The sequence below is a fragment of the Drosophila ananassae genome, chromosome XR (assembly GCF_017639315.1).
Source record: "Drosophila ananassae strain 14024-0371.13 chromosome XR, ASM1763931v2, whole genome shotgun sequence".
Taxonomy (NCBI): domain Eukaryota; kingdom Metazoa; phylum Arthropoda; class Insecta; order Diptera; family Drosophilidae; genus Drosophila; species Drosophila ananassae.
This window is the reverse complement of record NC_057932.1, coordinates 4,194,539-4,215,363: the sequence shown is the minus strand read 5'-3', so window position 1 is coordinate 4,215,363 and position 20,825 is coordinate 4,194,539. Positions and strand designations below refer to the sequence as shown.

Sequence of the window (20,825 nt, the reverse complement as noted above, 5' to 3'; positions counted from 1 at the left end):
CAGCCAAACGTTTTTTGCAAGCATCTTTTTCCATATGCCATACTAAAAAAAGACTCGTTTGGAAACTCACATTGTACATGAAAAAATGTATTTAAAAATAATATGCGGGAACATGCGGCTTAAATTGGAAATTTTCCCAGCGCAAAACGTTGACCAATTGACCCTCTCTTTATCTTAAAGCGGACGGACGTATTTTTTTTGTGCACATGCGTTTTTATAAAATTTGTAAAAAGCTTTCCATAATCAATCGGTGTTTATTTCTATACACATAAAAAAAAATAAATAAACAAATGGCAATCTTTAGATCCGTATCGCTTCGCTTGTGCAGTGATATATTTGGAGGTAAAATAATAATTTGATTAATTTTCCTTCTAAACATAGCTCTGCTCTGCTTCTTCATCTCTTATGGTGTTGCTTCTATCCTATTGCTTCTACTCTCGCTCAATAGAGATTCTTATTTCTATTCTTTGCATTTTAATAACTCGCACTAACTGCTCTCTTTAATCTCCCCCTTTCGTTTCCCTGGTACAGCGGTACAAGGTTCATCAATAATATTAATAAATGAATTATTGAATTTTTCATAATTTTTAATAAATTAATTATTGAATTTTTAATAATTTTTAATAAATTAATTATTTAATTTTTAATAATTATGGAATTGAAACTGATCTATGCGCTGAAGTCTTGTAATAAGACAATCTCCTCTTCCCAGCCTACCATAAACTGCTGGCTTTGTGAAAACGTCTTACACGCCAAGTGTGCCGGGTTCACGGCCTCAGTTTCGGATGCAATCTCACTTAGGTCTGGTCTCCACTTTTGCTATGACGGTTGTCGTGCTGTTCAGGACGAAATGAGATCGTTCATGAGGCAGACTAAAAGCGGATTCAAGGAGTTGATTAGTGGTTTTCGAAAAATCAATGACCAACTCTGTGCGCTCGATACACAGTTTAGAAGTCTTCAACTACTAAACGAGTCTCCAAAGCGTAAGAAATCCTCTTTTAGTGATGTGCTTGTGGCGAATAATCTTCAGCCGGCTCAGCCGACAACTATGCAACCGCTTATATCTCTGGCCACCCTAGGGGCCAGACCTGAGAAAAATTCGGCTTCCGAATATCTCGGAATTAATGAGCAAATTTCTGATATGTCCTCTGTGGCATTGCTTCAAGTGATCCCAGACCCAGTAATTCAAAACCCATTAACAGTCACCAAACCGGGTAATCAACCATCCGGACCCCCGGTACGAACTGATGCCGCAGTATTAGTTACGGCGGCACCAAAACCCTTGCAGGTGATCCCACCATCGAAAAACATTTTCGTTTCCCGGCTTGCCCCTGATACTCTGAGATTGATATCTCGGCTTACATCAAAGCCAAAACAAAAGTCGACATAAAGGTGGTAGATATTACAAAATTTAAATATTTATACACCAGGCACATGTCATCTTTCAAAATAAGCGTGCCCTTGCAGATGTTCAAGACGATTTGTTCCGCCAGCTTTTGGCTAGAGAACATTTTTGTCCAAGAACATCAGCCAAGTACGGTGAAGAAACAAAAAATAACCAACCCTGTGGGTAAAACTCCAACATGTTACGGCCACTGACCAACCTTCCACATCATCTTCCTCAGTTTCAAAAAACTAATGTCTTCACTAACTCTTATCTATCAGAATACTGGAGGGTTACGTAGTAAACTTCCCAAACTGTATTCTGAAAGTTCTTTCTTTGCATCTCACATTATTGTATTTACAGAAACTTGGTTAAAGCCGGAGATCTTAAGCTCCGAAGTTTTTCCAAGTGGCTACACCACCTTTAGATGTGATAGAGCTCTGCGAAGGGGAGGAGGAGTGTTAATTACTGTAGACTTCAAATTCGCTTCTGAAGAGGTAAAATCGCAAGAGTTTGGTGATTTTTAATTTCTTTGTATTCAAATAATTTTTTCCGTTCAATCTTTGTATGTTACCTGTTCGTACACACCACCTTCGTTCGAACCGCCAATATACTGGCAACATTTGTCCGCTATTCGTTTGGTTTTCGATCGTCTGTCTTATGGTGACCAGCTGATAGCTCTGGGTGACTTTAATACATCTTAACTCCCCCAACGACTTCCCTGCGAGCATGTTCGACATGTCGCTGAGGCAAATGAACCACGTTAGAAGTTCTGTAGGTCGACTGATAGACTTATGTTCCGTTTCTGATGCTGATGGAATTACTCTTACCAGAACTTTCCCCCTTTCTAACCCTGAGGATCCATATCATCCCACTCTTGAGCTTTCAATTGAAAACAACTCCTTAATTGACCTTAAGTCTACACTTAAATCTTATAAAGTTCGTTTCTTTCGTAAGGCTGACTTTATTAAATTAAATAAGTTAATTTCGAAATTTTATTGGTCTGATTTACTGGCATGCGAGGATATAAACATCGCATTACAAAAATTTTATTACACTTTTAACATATTTTTCGACGTTTGTGTGCCGGGGAAATATCCGTCTGCTTCAACGAATCCGCCTTGGTATACAAGAAACATTATAAATTTAAGGAACGATATGAGTAGACTTTTAAATAAACACAGATTATCTGGCTGTACAGTTAGTTATTCAAGATACTTAGTAGCTCGGTCCAATTTGACCGTGCATAACGCAGAATGTTATAGGAGTTATATTCGCCGCTGCAGGATTCAGTTTACTCAGGATCCGAAGCAGTTTTATAACTTTGTAAACACTAAGCGTAAACATGTATCTTTTCCTCCAGTGCTTACGTTTGAGAAATCTTATGCGAACACTGATCAGGCCGATCTCTTTGAACAGTTTTTTCAAACTACGTATTCACCTAGCAGCGATTCAGCTCAGCCTTACACTTATAATATCCAATCAGCCAACCTTATATTTTGCCCATCTTTCGATCAAAGTGATGTGTTAGCGGATCTTCTTAAGGTTAAGCCCGTGTATTCGCCAGGCCCTGATGGAGTACCAGGCTGCGTTCTGAAAAACGGCGCCGCGGCTCTGTGCAAACCGCTCCTTAAACTTTTTAATCTATCGCTGGAAACTTCGATCTTTCCCCTTATGTGGAAGGAATCTTTCATTATTCCGCTGCATAAAACAGGGAAAAAATCCGACGCTGCAAATTATAGAGGCATCTCTAAATTGTCAGCGATTCCAAAGCTTTTTGAAAAACTTATCACTCCACATTTGAAACACCTATGTAGTTCAATAATAACTTCGTGCCTGCAGGGCCGCGTCACCAGATAAGCGCCCCCCATGGTGTTCGCGTTTTAAGTGAAATATTATTAAAACCATTAATGATTGAACTGTACAATTATTTTGCAATACAACTCGATTAATTCTCTTAATAAAAATATATTTTAGAACTCAGTTGGTATTTGCATAGATTTTTATTAAATTAAAAACTAAAGAAACAGGTTTATTTGGAAGAAAAAACTGCGTCATCAGGATAGCGCCCTCCAAATATAAATTTTAATATCTTTCTTAACTTGCACAGCAACCATTTTTGTTTTTCTGTTAAATAAAACATTTTTCTTTAATTTGACATACAATATAGGCAGAGGAACAATCTTATCTTCGGAGGAAAAATCTAAGCGTTCAATGAATGTGGACTTTCTCTTCACAATATGGCCGAAAAAACGGAAATAAATCGCAAAACCATTGCAAATTTTTTTCAAAATAAGGAAATCTATGGAAAAAATTACAAAGGATTACAAATAACAGTATTATTAGTTCAGCAGAACGCAGGGCTATACTCCGAGAGGCGTCCTACTCCCACGACTCGACAGCCAAAATAATAGAAAAAACTGGTGTTAGGGCAAGCAATTCGACTGTTTTAAGGGTGATCTAGAAAGCTGACCATTTAAAGAGGCTAAAACTAAAAAAAAAGCCGCCTCTTAACCAAGTGCGAAAAGAAATCCGCCAAAAGTTTGCTCGAACGAATATGGGAGGGGAGGGAGGGGCAACGCATGATTAATTTTCCTTAAAAATGCCTAAACTTAATCATAAAATTGTTAAAGCTAATATTTTGTAAGAAAGTCATCGAAAAAAGTTAAATTAATGTAGCTGGCTGAGATACAGATTTTCTAGTTTCTTTCTCTCCATATACTTCCCATTGCTTTTAAAACTTTAGTCGCATTTTTCTCAAAACAACTTTTTCAAGTCGGTGAGTAACGTAACTCAAAAAGTAATGCTCGGATTTAAATAAAATTTTGCACACATCTTTAACACAATAAATACTTGCGGATGAACGAACGTTTTTTTTTTTTTTTAATTTTTTTTTACCATTTTTACGGGCAATAATGGGCGGATTTTTATGTAAAAATGGTATCTCCGACTTTACAACTGCGCCAAAAATTCAAAATAGCATATTTTTCAAAATGGTTTCGTTCATCCGCACAAGAAACTAATAATTTAAGTAAATCAATTCAATTTTTTCATTTCCGATAACACTGTAAGGCCAGACTTTACGCACCGCAAGATAATAATTTTTTGAAGCGACTCCGGCCGACTGGCCATCACGGGATAAATAATAATTATTTCTTAACAAAAAAAAGCATACATACTCTCCAAATATTGCCATTTATCGTTTAAAAAAAATTGAATTATTATATTCCCTCAGAAATTAAAAAAAAATCGGAAAAATCTGTTTTTTTTCAGCCTCTAAACCATCCTGCCCCCTTAAGCAGAAGTACCTCCTTTGAAGAGTCCAGTAGCCTTAAAGTCAAATGCGAGAGAATAGGCAAGGTATTGAGAAATGATAAATTTAATCATTTTATTTTTTGCCTCTCTGGTGAAGCATTAGGAACTATCAAAGCATTCCAAGTCACCGAGAGTAATTATGACAAAGCTATCGCTATTCTAAAAAGACATGCCGATAACGAATGTCTCATATTTGCGAACCAATTAAGTCAGTTGTTCAGCCTTCCGAAAAGTTCCCAGCCGTCTGCGTCGTCGTTGATGGGTCTCATCGACACAGTGTCATCAATTTATGGATCACTATTATCCATAGGAGATGATACTAAAATTGCAAACTCAATGATTATTCATTTAGTTTTGAGTAGAGTGGATCCAGTGACCAAGCAAAAATGGGAAGAGTCACTGGATTATGGGGAATGGCCACTGTGGTCCGATTTCGAAAAATTATTAAATCGTTGGTACCAGCATGCCGTGGCGGCATATACCAACTAAACAGAATCCGGCAGATATCGTGTCAAGAGATGAAGAAGTAAAGGAGACGGTGGAATCGATCTGGTTACAGGTCCATCGTTTCTAACGGAGCCGGAAGATGAGTCCAATGAGTCCTCGTTGATCCGTCACCAAAGTTTTGGAAAATCGGACCCTCTGTGGTCCGATTTCGAAAAATTATTAAATCTTTGGTACCAGCACCTGTCCGCTGAAGAGACAGGCAAAACAAAACAGGAGAAAACTGGGTTTAGCAAGCAACTGAATAGAAGTTCGTTGGGTTGCTCCTCTGCCAACACCAAACCAGGTTGCAGTTATTGTAACGCTCAAGACCATTTTTTGGCCCAGTGCAGTCCGTTTGCTCGCCTTGCTGTAATGCAAGGTTTGAGTTTGTTAATTCTGCATCTCTCAGTTTAAATTGTCTGCGAAAAGGTCACACCGTAGCGAAGTGCAAATCGACTAGATGTCAAATCTGTGCAAGATCGCACCATAAACTTCTGCACCGATTGTCAGTGACTGAAAATAACTAAGCGTTACCACCACCAACAGAAAATCCTCCTCCAGCGTTAACGAATGATGACCCCCTGTACTTCACATGCTTTGCATGCGTCTTCTCTAGAAAGAGTTTTGTTAGCGCCGTCGATCGTAAGCGTTCGAACGAGCACATATTGGCCCAACTATTACTTGACTCAGGGTCACAAATGAACTTCATTATTGAAGATCTTGCTCAACGCTTATAGATCCATAGGGAGGAATCGTGCATCAACCTGCTTGGAATTGGCCAATCCAATTCACAAGTAAAGAAAAAGATACACACCGTGTTGAATTCGAGAATCAATGGTAGCGAGTTTCTGTTCGACTCTTGGATTTTAAAAACAATTTCAGGCTATCACCCTGACCAGTCAGTGAACGTGAAAGATTGGCATCGGGAAAATATATGGCAAATTCCTCAACTCCTCAAAAGCCGGTCTCTAGCCTGAATTTCCAAGAAGAAATAATAGAATCAACAGATTGCAATTTGAAAAAATTCTGAAAAGATGTCGCCAGAACAGGAGTTGTGTGAGAAACATTATCGAAAGACTCCTAGAATACTGCCTTCAGATCGATTCGAAGTCTGACTTCCATTTAAGTCGGATCCAAGCGTTTTGGACAACTCATTTGAGATAGCAAAACGCCGTTTTCTGACGCTCCAATAACACTTTCGGACTCAGAGCTGACTAAGGCCTTAGGAATCGCTTGGGTTGATGAACTTGAAAGATCGCTTGAAAGATGACGTGTTTCAATTTGAAATTGATACTTCAGTCATGGGTCAAAGGGCGACCCCTTGGCTTATTAAGCCCAATATTTATTAAAGGAAAGATCCTATTGCTGGAACTGAGACTTAATAAGCTAGATTGGGATGAGGAACAAAATTCAGCTTGCCTTGTCACAGTTAGAAGATATCTCAATACCGAGATTTGTGATGTGTGAGCCGATGTCACCAATACAAATTCATGCCTTTTCTGACGCATCTATGAGAGCCTATGGAGCCTGCGTCTATATTCGTTACGACTTTGTAGAAGGTATTAAAGTGTCGTTGTTGACTGCAAAGACCAAAGTAGCGCCGCTCAAGACAAAGACGCTCCCCCGTCTTGAGTTACGTGCCGCTCAACTTCTCGCAGACCTCTGCCGCAAAATCAAGCCTCTTATTAAAGAACCGATCGAACGCAGTATATATTGGTCAGATTCAGAAGTTTGTCTTCATTGGATACGTTCCCATCCATCGTCGTTGTCAAAGTTCGTATCAAGTAGAGTTGCTGAGATTCAAGAGTGGTCAGAGGATAGCACGTGGCGGCATGTACCAACTAAACAGAATCCGGCAGATATCGTGTCAAGAGGTGGAGAAGTAAAGGAGACGGTGGAATCGATCTGGTTACAGGTCCATCGTTTTTAACGGAGAAGATAAGTGGCCAACGAGTCTCCGTTGATCTGTCACCAAAGCTTTTTCAAATAGAAGTAAAAAAGAATGCGTTCGGATTAACCACAAGGGTCTCCACTTCATATTTATTGGAAGTGATAGAAGGATTGTCTTCTCACTTAAAACTGCTGCGAGTGTTCGTTTACAGCTAGCTTTATAAAGAAGTGTAAAAAATTAGTAGTTCCTTTTGATAGTGTAAATTCACCTGTCGAATATCAAGAAGCTTTTAATAAAATTGTCCAGATAGTTCAAGAGCACGAGTATCAAGGGGAAATTAAAAATATTCGAAAAAACCTTGTTGTTAGTCCAAGTCTACAGAAGCTAAATCCATTTGTTGATGAAGCTTCTCAGACTGTTGTTGCCTCTTCAATATTGCGGGTCGAGGGGCGACTAGCTAATGCTGGTATATCGTACGATGCCAAATTTCCACTATTGTTGACGAAGCGCTCTAAAAGTGTCCAGAGCTATGTCCGATACTTGCACGAGTCAAATTTTCATGTGGGTCCACTAGCACTGGTGAGTCTCTTGCGACACCGTGTTTGGATAGTAAACGAGCCGGACGTTTACAGTCCGATAGTACGGTCATGCATACGCTGTATTAAATGCAAGCCTCATCTGATGACTCAAATCATGGGAGATTTACCCTTAGAGCGAATCCGTGCTCTCCGCCCATTCTCCATATGTGGCGTGGATTTCTGTGGCCCTATTGAAACGACATTGAAAATTCGTGCTAGGCCACCCTATAAGTCCGATATTGCCCTTTTTGTTTGTTTTGCGTCCAAGGCAGTTCATTTAGAAGTAGTATCTGATTTATCAACTGATTCCTTATTATTGGCATTTCAAAGGTTCGTTTGGCGCCGAGGATTTTCGCAGATCGTGCACTGCGACAACGCGACGACATGGGCGGACTATGGAAGGCAGGTGTCAAATCTCTAGTCGGGAGCAGGAGGACGCCAGGAAGGGCGATCTGGTCGTGGTTGCAGAAGATCACCAGCCGCCCCAACAGTAGATCACCGCCATGGTCGTCGAAACTCACGCCGGCGCGCACGGAAGGGTCAGGGTCACCGTCGTGAGGACTAGCGCTGGAGCGATATTCAAGAGAGCGATTCATAAGCTGGCGAGGCTGCCGGTTGGTTGGAGCCAGATGGAGGCCTTCAACGGGGCCGGTGTAGTTTAGATAAAAATACTGAAGTCTAAAACAAATTGAAGTCTAGTCTTAGTTAGCATAGGGCGGAGAGGGAGAGAAATAAAAGCTCAGTTGCGCTCTCTTGCGAATTCGCCTCGCTTCGCCGCAATAGATAAACTATGCTTGTTTTTTGTTGAATATACACTGCGTTTCACTTGAATAGCACACACAATCTTTCATAATTACTTATTCATCTCTCAACAATTGCTTGATCTAATTCAATGATTGTTGCTCTTTTTAATTCGTATCCTTATCTACTCTCTTCAAACAAAAATTGGAAGTCTGGAAATGTTACGTTTAAATTTACCATAATTTTCTTTTCAACTTGCTTCTACAACTGGCACCTTTTTTGTTTCACTTGAATAGCACATTTTAGATTTAATGTCATTTCAGCAGCCAAGGAGATTTAATCATAAACTTTTTTTGATTAATATGTTTTTGATAAAATATTTTGTGCAATTAGGGGTCGTGGAACATCACGAAGTCACAAAGAACAGATCCAAATACAAAGCTATATTTATTGTGACCTTTCTGTACTTTCGTGACTGCGTTGCACACTTTCGACCAAAATTATGACACCCTCGGCATTGGTTTAAATATGTTGGAAAAAGTCACAAACTTGGGGGGCATGACATCAAAATTCAAGGTCGCTGACCCTAATGGTGCTTAGGTGAGGTTAAGAAGGTGTGATCCAAATTAAACAGGACTTTTTGAATCTAGCACTCCTGATAGCGCCATCTATATATGCGTTAGAATCTGCTGTCTTTATCGGCTCTGCAGTGCGAATTTTATGATAATTCATTGATTGCAAGTGAAGCTTTAGCATTTTAAATGTCAGTATGTTTATGTTTAAAACATAATTATCAGTGCAAATAAAAGCTTCGAAGTAAACGCCAGCAATAAATTAAAACTTTTACCGATACTTTTCAATTTATGCAACAAATTTATGGCGATGATTGCTTATCCCGTAGCAGAGTGCACGAGTGGTATCTGGTATCAACGTTTTCAAAGTGGTCGTGAGGATATAAATTACGGTCCAATCAAAATTCGAGATCACCAAAAATTCCTTCGAAACTGTGCGTGAATTCATAAGAAATCAGCCGAAATTATCATTGAAATTGATCTTAATGGAATTGATCTTAATTGGAATTTCCAAAAAAACGATTTATCGCATTTTGACGGAACATTTGGGCTTACGAAAGGTGTGGGCACGGATTGTTCTGCACAAATGGACTGACAACTAAAAATGGCACATAATCCAATATTCGAAGGACATCATTAAAGAAGTTAAAAAGGACAAAATTTTCCTTTACAATGTTGTGACTGGTGTCCAAATGTACTCCACGTTCCAATATGATCCCATAACAAAACGTCAAAGTGCTAAATGGAAGGTACCGGACGAGCCGAATCTAAAAAAATTCTATGACAGCTATAGGTTGATCCTTATGAAATTTTAGAAAAAATATATTTTGGCCAAATATAACATGTGATGAAAGTCCCAACCCTCTAACTTAATAAACACCAATTTTATTACATTTCCGATCAATCAGTTATATGGCAGCTTTATGATATAGTCGACCAATCCCGGCCGATCCGAATTATATACTGCCTGCAACAAAAAACAAATAAATGTGTGCCAAATTCCAACTGGATAGCTTTAAAACTGAGAGGTCAAAATTATATTACTCTCTGCAAGGGTATAAGAATAAAGAATAATTTTGTTTTTATCATGAGCAATACAATTTTCCAATCCCGACAATATCACGCAAATTATAAAACCATATATGAATTCGTATAAGCTGTTGGGGGATTCGGACTAACAATAAAAGAAGAAGAGGAAAAGTTGCAGAAAACCTACACTTCATGAGCCGCCCATTCCATGATTATAGGGGCCCAGATAGACACTTCAGTGACGCCGAACTAGAGTACGATAGATTAGCTAGAACTTCATTGCCTCGGCGTATACTTAGGAGCACCGCAAGGGCCTCAATGGATGGCTTATGACGCTTAGGACGGTTGTCCAGGCGGCAGAAAATAACTTCCTGGTAGAACAAGCGGCCATTAACCGGCAAAGAGAGACTGCAATACAGCAGATGATTGATGTGCTTACCGCTCAATTGGCAACACTCCCGCCACTGCCCCTACTTGCGAGGTAATAACGTACGAGGCAATCCAAAAATCCGCAATTATTGGTCGTTTGGATTTTACTTACAATGATAAGAGGCCAATGCACGTCATCGAGCAAGAACTGGGTACCTTGAGGCAAGGCAGCCTCTCCATACTACAGTACTACAATGAAGTCGAAAAAAGTTGACCTTGTTAACAAACAAGGTTCATATGTCTTACGATGGGAAATTTTCCAAGCCCTTTGCGAAAGGTTCCATGATGATACGTGTTACGCCTCAACTACTGCGTAGGACTCAAGCGCAGCCTCACAATTGTGTTTTTTTCGGCGAAGCCATAATACCTACCGTCGGTTTTAGCCTTGGCACAAGATGTGGAATCCAACTACGAGAGATACACCTTTGCAGCCAGCTTTGCGAGAAGTCAAGATGAAAACGATCAAAAGGCCTCCGCAAAGAACCAGTTCAAAGAGAATGACAACATCGAACATCACCCGAGCGGTTATCCCTCACTTTAATATACAAAACAAATCACAGGTCCACAACCCAAAGAATAAGGGAAATGATACGCAAGACCCCATGTATTTGGACCCCTCATCGTCAAAATATGACCACCCTTCCAGACGCAAAATTTTCAGAACAGTAGACCAGTCTGAACAGACAGGCGTTCGAAGAAAATTCCAAAGGGTCAACCACTTGACACAAAACTTTGAAGAGGAATAGCAGGCTGACTCCATTACCGCCTACATGACAAAGGCTGGGATCAACAATGATACCGTCCGAGACTACGACTCAGACCTTATTAATTTTTTAGGAGAAAATCCGGGTAGAAGACCCGTCATCAGATGAAGAGTAGCAGAAAAAGACATGAACTTCCTCATCGAAACAGGCTCATCATATGTGTGGTAGATTCCACGTTCCGAGTCGAATCAATACATGGTGCAACCACAGTTAAAAATAAGTGCAGGGATAGAGATATCTTTAATCTTAAATCGGCCGAGACCTTTTAACGCAAGCAGGGGCGACGCTGTGCCTACTATCTAGGCAACTCAGATGGGCAAACAAAACCGAAAAGTATCACACCTGTGCCAAAGTAAATTTCACTGGATTGTACGGATGCCCCACTCTCAACCAATACAAATCAGAAAAAAGGCCGTCGCAGACCCCAACGACGACCTTGCATATAACACTTCAGTGGTAGCCACAATGAGGACTACCAACGAAGAGCCCATTTATGACAGATTTTACCCATTACCCCGACGAATGCGCTTGGTTTTTTCTCTTCGGAAACAAAGGCGACACTTCCCATGGACTCTACTTGAGGAGCTTGTAGATATGGTGTTACCGAAAAGTAAGAACGCCTTCAACTGTAATTTACACACGCAAGCGCTGAGAGATTTCCGGCCACCAAATTGTGGCACTGCAAGAACAGAGTAACCAACATTTTCAATCCTGGCGAAAGGAGAGAAATCGTGACCGCTGAGCATAATTGAACACACCGGTCGGCTCAAGAAAATGAGAAGCCGGTTCTAGCAGAATACTCCTTCCCAAAAGTGACAAAGTTGGCAAGTGAGATAATCATTTATTTTAAAATATGCACTAAAGGCAAATACGACAGGCATGCAAAATGACATGAAATTGGGGAATCACCGATACCCACAGAAATGGCAGAAATGCTACATATAGACATTTTCGCAATTGACAAGCGCAGGTGTCGTGTGTGGCTTTCTTGCAGAAAGTTGCCAAGCTGGTAGATGCGCAATCGGAAACTGCTAGGTCATCGCATTCCGCTGCTGTGTTATCCTCCAATCCAATTGCAGTATGGTGTGATAATGTGCGACCGGAAAGAGCAGGACCTTACAAATAAAATTACCATTAGGACCCTGTACTACAATATGAAAATAACGTTAGATCGAAAAATTGTAATTCTAGAAACATTCCAGAGACTAATTATAGGGATAGTCAGCCATTAGGGCATTAGCCATTAGTCAGCCATTAAGATAGCCATTAGGTCTTTATGATTAAATATAATATGATTTGTAATGTTGTTTTTGGCGAGGGTATACAGTTTTGGATTTCGGAAATTAGCATTCTATTTCTGGCGAGAAGTATTTCGAACAAATGACCTGAGTAAACAAGCCCGTCCCTTTTCTCCTTGTTAGAAAGTTGTCTGTTAGAAAGTTAATTTATTTTTGACCTTGCCACGACGAACACGGAAGATAATATACTTATCTGATGTTGTCCTTATGGACCACCATTTCTCTATTCTATAAGAATAGATTTTCCCAGAATAGATGTTCCAAATCTTCTGCTGTTACGTATATGTACTTTTTCACCAGCTTCAAAGGCTCGGTTCTGTCTTGAATTTGGCTTTTATTGCCAGTCTAATCTCGTAGCTGTGGGCGCAGATGACCTTCACTGACCAAAATTAAAAACCAGTTCATCACTATCTTCTATGATTATTAATATCTATGGTGCATTGACAATATTGATGCTGTATTGATTTTTCAACAAGGACTTTTCAACAAGCCTCGTTGTCGCAGTATATGGTTTCACTACTTGGTTAGAATGTTGGACCAAGCAGCTACCAAAAAAACCATTTAAAAATAATCATATTCATTTAGCTGCATGTCTCTCAGTTTCGCATGCGCTTTGTTATTATTTGTAGCGCATGCGCTTTTGGGAGCTTTGGTAGAGCTTCTGTGCCTGAGCTCTTTGGTATGCTCTTGTATTTTTGGCATCGATTTGAGCGGCTACGGTTTTAGGGTTAAATTTAACCCCAAATAAAATATTGAAAAACTGAACTAAAACTCGTCTATTTATTCCGCTGTTATTAAAAACTATTAATAGCATAACATTTGGTGACCCCGACGTGTCACGAAAACGCCGTTGTCGGTGTTGTTACAAAGTTGCATTTTAATTGTATAATTGAGTCTGGAGCTGAAACAATTGGAGGATGCTCCAGCAAAGGATGCTGCGGAGAAGAGCAGAGGTGACCTGCCAGAAGATGGAACCGCTGCATCATAAGGTGACGGCTGTGGCGCAGAATGAGGATTGCACCATTATGGCGCTGGAGTCAGTGGAGAAGCGTTGGCGTGAGCGGTTCACCGTGCTTCAAGAAGAGTTAGAGGAGCTTAATTTCAGCGAGATCGGGAGTGAGCTGTATTGGAGATTCTCGCAGCTGACGATAGATGTGCATGTCAACATTCAGGTGGAGGTTGCCAAGCGCTCCATGAGAATCACTACCCACCCCACACATTACGACGGTGCCAGTTCATCACCAATGCCATACAAGCCAGCCCCCTCCCTGCTACCTTTGCCGATGACAACATTCACCGGCGGCTATGCCGAATGGCCGGATTTCTCCGTCCTTTTTAAAACCACGATTGACAGTTATCCTCACCTATCCTAGGTATAATTAATCACAATAACGGTATCTTGGGACCTAATAGGCGTTGGCCTCACCCATCGACGTTTCACCGAGGCCAGGAGACAATTGATCTAGCTATTGCTTACACAGCATTTAACCGGATGCTCGTGCACAGACGGCATACACTACATGTTTGGGTGGCCGCTGTGAGTATCATTTTCTGCAAACTTTAAGTCGAAGGATTGTATAAAAATTCTATTCAGTTCCGTTTTTAATGTCAAACGGTGCGCACGCTCGCAGTTGAAAAAAAAAAGTTTAAAAGTTCGATTCCGGTTTTTTATTTGGAAAGCTCCGCGTCCATACAAACCGAAACGGAATGAAATATCTTTATAGGAAATATATTTTATAAATAATAATTTAAACACTATTTCGCACGCCAAGGCATGCGAGTCGTTACCTCGTGGACTGCAGTGATTATAGATATAATAAAATATTTAATTTATAAAAATGATTTTCAAAAATGATTTTATATATATATATATTTTTTTTTTTGTATGATAATGGAAATAATATTTTGTATTAATTAAATTTCTTTTTTAAATATTTTCATGAAGTCTGACTTTACTGCAGACACTAACCATACAACATATAGACTTCTCATTTCATACAACAAAAATAGACGCAAAAATTGATTGCGACATAATCTCATTGATCATTTTTGCTTGTTCAGTCGCAGAGAAGCGCATCATAAAGAAGGTTGTTCCGCATGTTCCTTTATATGTATGCGTGCTAACACATTCACGGTTTCATGTGTGTGCGTTCTTCGTTTTAAAACCATCTAAAATTTTTAATGTTTGTAACTTTTCAGGATTGCTACCCTAAGAAAATGTGGGTAAAAAACTATTGGGTTAATGATGAAAGAAAATATATTTTATTTTTTAATATTTCAGCATACATTTTATATAAGTTAGGGAATACGATTAAGTGGTAGCTGTAAAATGATATTCACATATATGTCAACGAATAAATAAAAATCTACATTTTAAGGTAGAAACAGGGTATATTTTAGTAGGCGTCTTTTAAAACCCCGAATGTTTTTAAGTTGTTGTAGTTCTGCAAGCGGATGCATCCGGATTGTGCTTCCATACCCTTCTGATGGAAGATTTGTAGTGGAGTGAGAATAAACAAAAACAGTAGGGTATGCCCTACTGCCCACAGAAATAAAAAAACCAGCTGCTTGCATACAAGCACAATCCGTTTGAAAAATAACAACAGTGAAACTTAGGTTTTAAGTGAAACCGACTGAAAGACACCCCTTTCCTATCTTAGTACAATAATTTTTTTTTTCGTAAATATATAAATTCGTAATTTTGTAAATATGTATGAAAAGCATTTTACTGCTGCCCTTTAATCGTATACATATCTAAATCTGTATAAAGTTACAAAAATTTTAGCTGGCTTCAAAACGAAGACAAACGCACACACATGAAGTCGTGTATGTGAATGTGTGAGCACGCATACATATAAAAATCAGTTAAACCACAGAACAACCTTCTTTAGTATGCGCTTATGATTTACAGAGAAGCGCATCATCAAGCGCTTCTTTGTACATAAGATATTTTGGCAAAATATAACATGTGTGGACCCTCTATCTTAAAAAACACCAATGTTATGGCATTTCCGATGGATCAGTTATACGGCAGCTAAAGGATATAGTCGGCCGATCTTTATCAAAATTTGTCAGATCGGATAATTTTTCCCAAAGTGGGATCCATAGAAAGTCCCATCCTTCTAACATATAAAAAAAAAAACAAAGTTATGACATATCCGGTCAATCATATAATAAACATGTATTATATCTCAAATATATGCGCAAAGATAAAAAATTAAAAAAAAACAACGTATTTCCAGTTTTTCTAGTTAAACCAATTGTTGAATGTAACAATTTATTTTGGGTGTGCGATATAAAATAATAAATATTAGAAAAGTATTGGCGGCGTTGGTTTGCCTGGTTTTTTTTTTAGCTTTTAATCCATGATTTGTCCCAAAAACGGTGGTGGCTGTTATTTAAGTAAAGCAGAGTTTTATTTATATGCTTTATATGCTCAGTGGGGGCATATACATATAAAGCTTTTTAGTTGTAAAATTGTGCATTTGTAAGTCTTCTCATTAAGACATGAGACACTGAAACACAAAGCAGAATTACATCAAAATTTGCCATCAAACAACGAATTTCGAGGTTAGCCGAGTGGAGAGCGTCGTGGTTCCCAACACGGAGGGCCTGGGTTCACGTCCTAGTTGAGTCAATGTTTTATTTTACTTTTTAAGCCCTTTTTTGTTTGGATTTTATTTTTAAATAAATGAACTAAAATCTGAAAAGATATACTCCATATTTTTTAGGGTATTGACCAAATATATGCAGACTCCAAAAAGCAAAGTTGCCAATCAAATGTACAACATGTATAAGTAAATGCAAGCTTCACAGGAGGCTGCACAAAATGGGTAGCTGCACGTACAGGACTATATAGCGATATATCAAAAGTTGCGTCATCTCAAAAGTTATCTTCACGTGCAATATAAAAAGGATCAAATGAGCAATTTTGAAAAATAATTTTTTTTCTTAAAAATTTTCTTTATTTCAGTGTATTTTTTTTTTTGTATTATATAGACGTTTGGTCTCAAAGTGAAATAGATATTTAAAAAAACCTTTTCAACGGTGTAAAGCACGTTTAAATATCTTTCTTAATTAACAGGTTGGCTGATAAGTCCCCGGTCTGACACATAAATGGCGTCGCTAGTATTGAATGCATATTATTTTGATATATTACTATCCTTTAAATGATTCGTGTCAAAATATGACGTCTGTCAGTCAATTAGTTTGTAAGATAGAGCGTCTTTTAGACCGGGGACTTATCAGCCAACCTGTTAATTAAGAAAGATATTTAAACGTGCTTTACACCGTAAAGTTATGCATTTTTTAATTAAAAAAGTTTTTTTAAATTTTGACGTAAGCTTAGGGTATTTCAAAAAGTTGTAAAGCAATAGTTGCTGATATGATAGTAACAAACATCTCCAATTTTTTCCAGGATTGTTAAGAAAAAAATAGTGCAAACAGACAAACCGACGCACACTGGCTTCATTTTGAAGAAGAAAAAATCGAATTTTTCGAATAACTTCTTTTCGAAGAAAATTGAGGTACCAATCGACGCGTATTTAGTTCTAGAATGAGAATATATACAAATATTCTACCTGGGGACTAAAATGTATACACCAGCCCCACTTTAGTGATTAAACATTTTTTTTACTTTTACCCTAATTTCTCCCAAACCAAAAAACTTTTGGAATATGTTTCGACAAAAATTATCTAATTGAAACAATACCTTTCGATTGGTATATACATAATTCATTTAGATCGGTTGCCTACAGAACATTTTTAATTCTTCGGCTATGTCTAGAGTTTCCTCGCGCACGCCAAGGCATGCAGGTCGTCACCTCGTGGACTTCCATAGTGATATCTTATCGTATATAGCTGACCGATCCTTATGAAAATTTCATTATCGAATCAATTTTCTAATAAAAATGTTGGAAACTACACCAAGCATCTTTAAAAAAAAAGTTTGTGCCATTTCCGATCGTTTAGTTATATGGCAGGTATAGAATATAGTCGGCCGATCCTTATAAAATTTAGCAGATCGGATAAGATTGTCCAACATGGAATCTGAACTAAGTACCATCTTTCTAACTTAAAAAAACACCAAACCTATGTCAGTTCCGATTGTTCTATGACAGCTATAGGATATAGTCTTCCGGTCCTTATGAAACTTTGCAGATAATTGTGGCCAAATATAACATTTGTGTTAAGTCCCAACCATCTTACTTAAAAAACATCAAAGTTACGGCATTTCCGATCAATTAAAAGGTGATCCTGATAAAGAATATGTATACTTTATGGAGATGTCTCCTTCACTGCATTCCACACTTTTGACCAAAATTATACTACCCTCTGCAAGAGTGTAATGCGCATAAGAATGAGAGTAAGATTCTCTCTAGGGCCTGTCGCAAGAAATTTTTGCGTCCATTTCCGTTGTATTAAATGAAAAGTCTATATGTTGTATGGTTAGTGCTGCAAGCCAGTAACGTTCGAATTCGTAACAAGATCTGAGACTTTAGGTTCGCTGTCCATACTATCGCGATAGTCCAAAGAGCATACACATACATATGTACATACTATAGGTATAATTATTTTAAGAAAGCATATACTTCGCTATTTATTATTAGCTCTTAATAGCTATTTTAATGGCACGTTTTGTTGAAATTTAAATTTTTATAAAAAATATTTTTTATGAAAACGTGGTGAATAGATTCCCGAGTTTTACATTTTATTAAATTTTTACTACAAATTTAAGCCGTCAAAATATTGTGCGGCTTTACGTTTCATTCATTAAAAACAATTATGCAGGTTTAACAAGTTCATTTTGTATATACAATAAATAGTATTGCATACATACATACATAGTTGAAAAGCGAAAGGTGTACCGGGTATCATATATATCTGTGTACCGTAGGTACACAGAAAATGTAGTACTATTACTACATAATTATGTATTATACTAAAAGCAATATTTATGCATTAGAAATCAGGATCTGTATATGCACATAACTACTTTAAATATATTCACCCGTAATAGTGCAAGTTGCTTTTCTTACCGCATAGTGAACGATTTGTTGTTGGCAACGGTTAATAGATTACGTAGCCTCATCATTTTTGATTGATAACAATATAGGAACTGAAAAAGAGTGACATGTTATTTGCATTATCATTTCATGGTCAATGCGAAATGAACTTTAGACTTCACTGGCAGCGTCAAAGTTACTTATAAATAGAAATAGCTTTCCTATCCTCATAAGAAATAAGGAAAGCGTTTTTTTAAATCCAGGAGCCTCACAGCTATAATCATAAGAAATTTTTTTTAAACTTACGTTTAAATCTTTAGTTACTGGCAGAAACTTAAAATGCGTTTAATGTAACCATGGCAGGAGAATAAAAATATACCGCCATACTTAAAAAATACTAAAATGTCTTTACGCGTTCAATAATCAAATCCTAGTATATAAGATCGAAAAGCATGTGTAAAGAGCAAAAAATAAATATACTTTTCAGTCTGAACGAATTTTTCCGAAGCACTCAAATTAAAGAGCTTCTGTCCAACCAGCCATTTTTATAGCCATCCTATCTAGAACGAAAAATTAAATAAAATTTAATTAGATCGATGATTTCCAGCATAATGAGCTCACTAACTAGACACTTAGATATCTCGATTACAACGCAGCACATTTTTATACCCTTGCAGAGGGTATTATAATTTTGGTCAAAAGTGTGCAACGCAGTGAAGGAGACATCTCCGACCCTATAAAGTATATATATTCTTGATCAGGATCACCTCCTGAGTCGATATGACCATGTCCGTCTGTCCGTCTGTCGGTTTCTACGCAGACTAGTCTGTCAGTTTTAGAGCTATCGAGTTGAAACTTTGCACACATCCTTTTTTCCTTGCAAGTAGTATATAAGTCGGAACGGCCGGGATCGGTCGACTATATCCTAAAGCTGCCTTATAACTGATTGATCGGAAATGCCATAACTTTGGTGTTTTTTTAAGTTAGAGGGTTGGGACTTTATGCACATGTTATATTTGACCAAAATATCTTATGTACATCTTATGTATATGTAAATTTCATAAGGATCGGCCGACTATATCCTATAGCTGTCATAGAACGATCGGAATTGGCATAAATTTTGAGTTTTTTAAGTTAGAAAGATGGGACTTGGTACAGATTCCTTTTTTGGGCAAAATAATTCAATATGCCAAATTTCATAAGGATCGGCCGATTATATACGATCCGCTATATATCTAATAATATAAGATTCGTGGCGCCACCTAGCGGACTGCGACTGAACTGCAAGGGTATATCAACTTCGGCTCCGCCCGAAGTTAGCTTTCCTTTTTTGTTTCGTTTCACACATTTTTTCAACGGTTGCGTTTAAAATGGTGGCACAATATTTTTGGTTAGAAATATGGGTAATTCTCCAGAGAGGAGAACCAAAAAATTCCAAAACCAAACAAGTCAATAAAAATACATATATTTCACATATTTTTATATGGAATCTATCAAACTTAACTAATTTAATAATATTTTACATATATTTTACTTATAATATTTTTACATATATTTTTAAATATTTCAATGCAAAGTGTCAAAAGTGCGAAAGTACAGTTTTCAACATTGCAGTGAGACGATATGTTTTAAATAATTTTTGTTAAGAGAATTAAAATTCATTGATATTCACCATTTTTAATGTCGGCTGATACTTAAAGAGTAAAAAACAAGAAAGGAAAGCTAACCTCAGGAGGAACCGAAGTAGACGCCCGATCCTTATGAAATTTGGTATGGGATTATATTGCCCAAAATGGAATCCGTAGCTCAAAAAATACCAAATTTATGCTAATTCCGATCGTTCAGTTATATGGCAGCTATAGGCTATAGTCGGCCGATCCCTTTGAAGATTTAAACACAAGATATTTTTGCAAATATACCATGTGTGGAAAATCCCAACCCTCTAACTTAAAAACACCAAAGTTATGGCATTTCCGATCAATCAGTTATTTGGCAGTTATAAAATAAAGTTGACCGATCCTGGCCGTTCCGACTTACATATATACTGCCTGCAAACAAAAGAAGGATGTATGCCAAGTTTCAACTCGATAGCTCTAAAACTGAGAGACTAGTTTGCGTAGAAACAGACAGACAGACAGACGGACATGATCCTATCGACTCAGAAGGTGATCCTGATCAAGAATATATATACTTTATAGGGTCGGAGATGTCTCCTTCACTGCGTTGCACACTTTTGACCAAAATTATAATACTCACTGCAAGGGTATAAAAATCCTTCGGTTAATACCTTGAAAATGATATTTCGAAGGCCTGTGCAAAATTTGATCAAGATC

General features: G+C 37.9%; 1 protein-coding gene across 3 annotated transcripts in view; it reads right to left on the bottom strand.

Annotated features, from left to right (window-relative positions):
- Nucleotides 1–18,957, bottom strand: part of LOC6502590 (protein NipSnap) — an 82,083-nt gene extending 63,126 nt beyond the window's left edge. For 2 of the 3 annotated variants that reach the window (XM_032456095.2, XM_044717292.1), the window contains exons 1-2: nucleotides 18,799–18,957; nucleotides 18,526–18,605 (exon numbers count right to left, since the gene is read on the bottom strand). In XM_032456095.2, coding sequence (XP_032311986.1) covers nucleotides 18,526–18,581 — 56 coding nt within the window. In that variant the 5' untranslated portion in view covers nucleotides 18,582–18,605; nucleotides 18,799–18,957. The other variant, XM_044717291.1, reaches the window with a different exon arrangement.
- Between the last annotated feature and the right edge of the window lie 1,868 nt (nucleotides 18,958–20,825).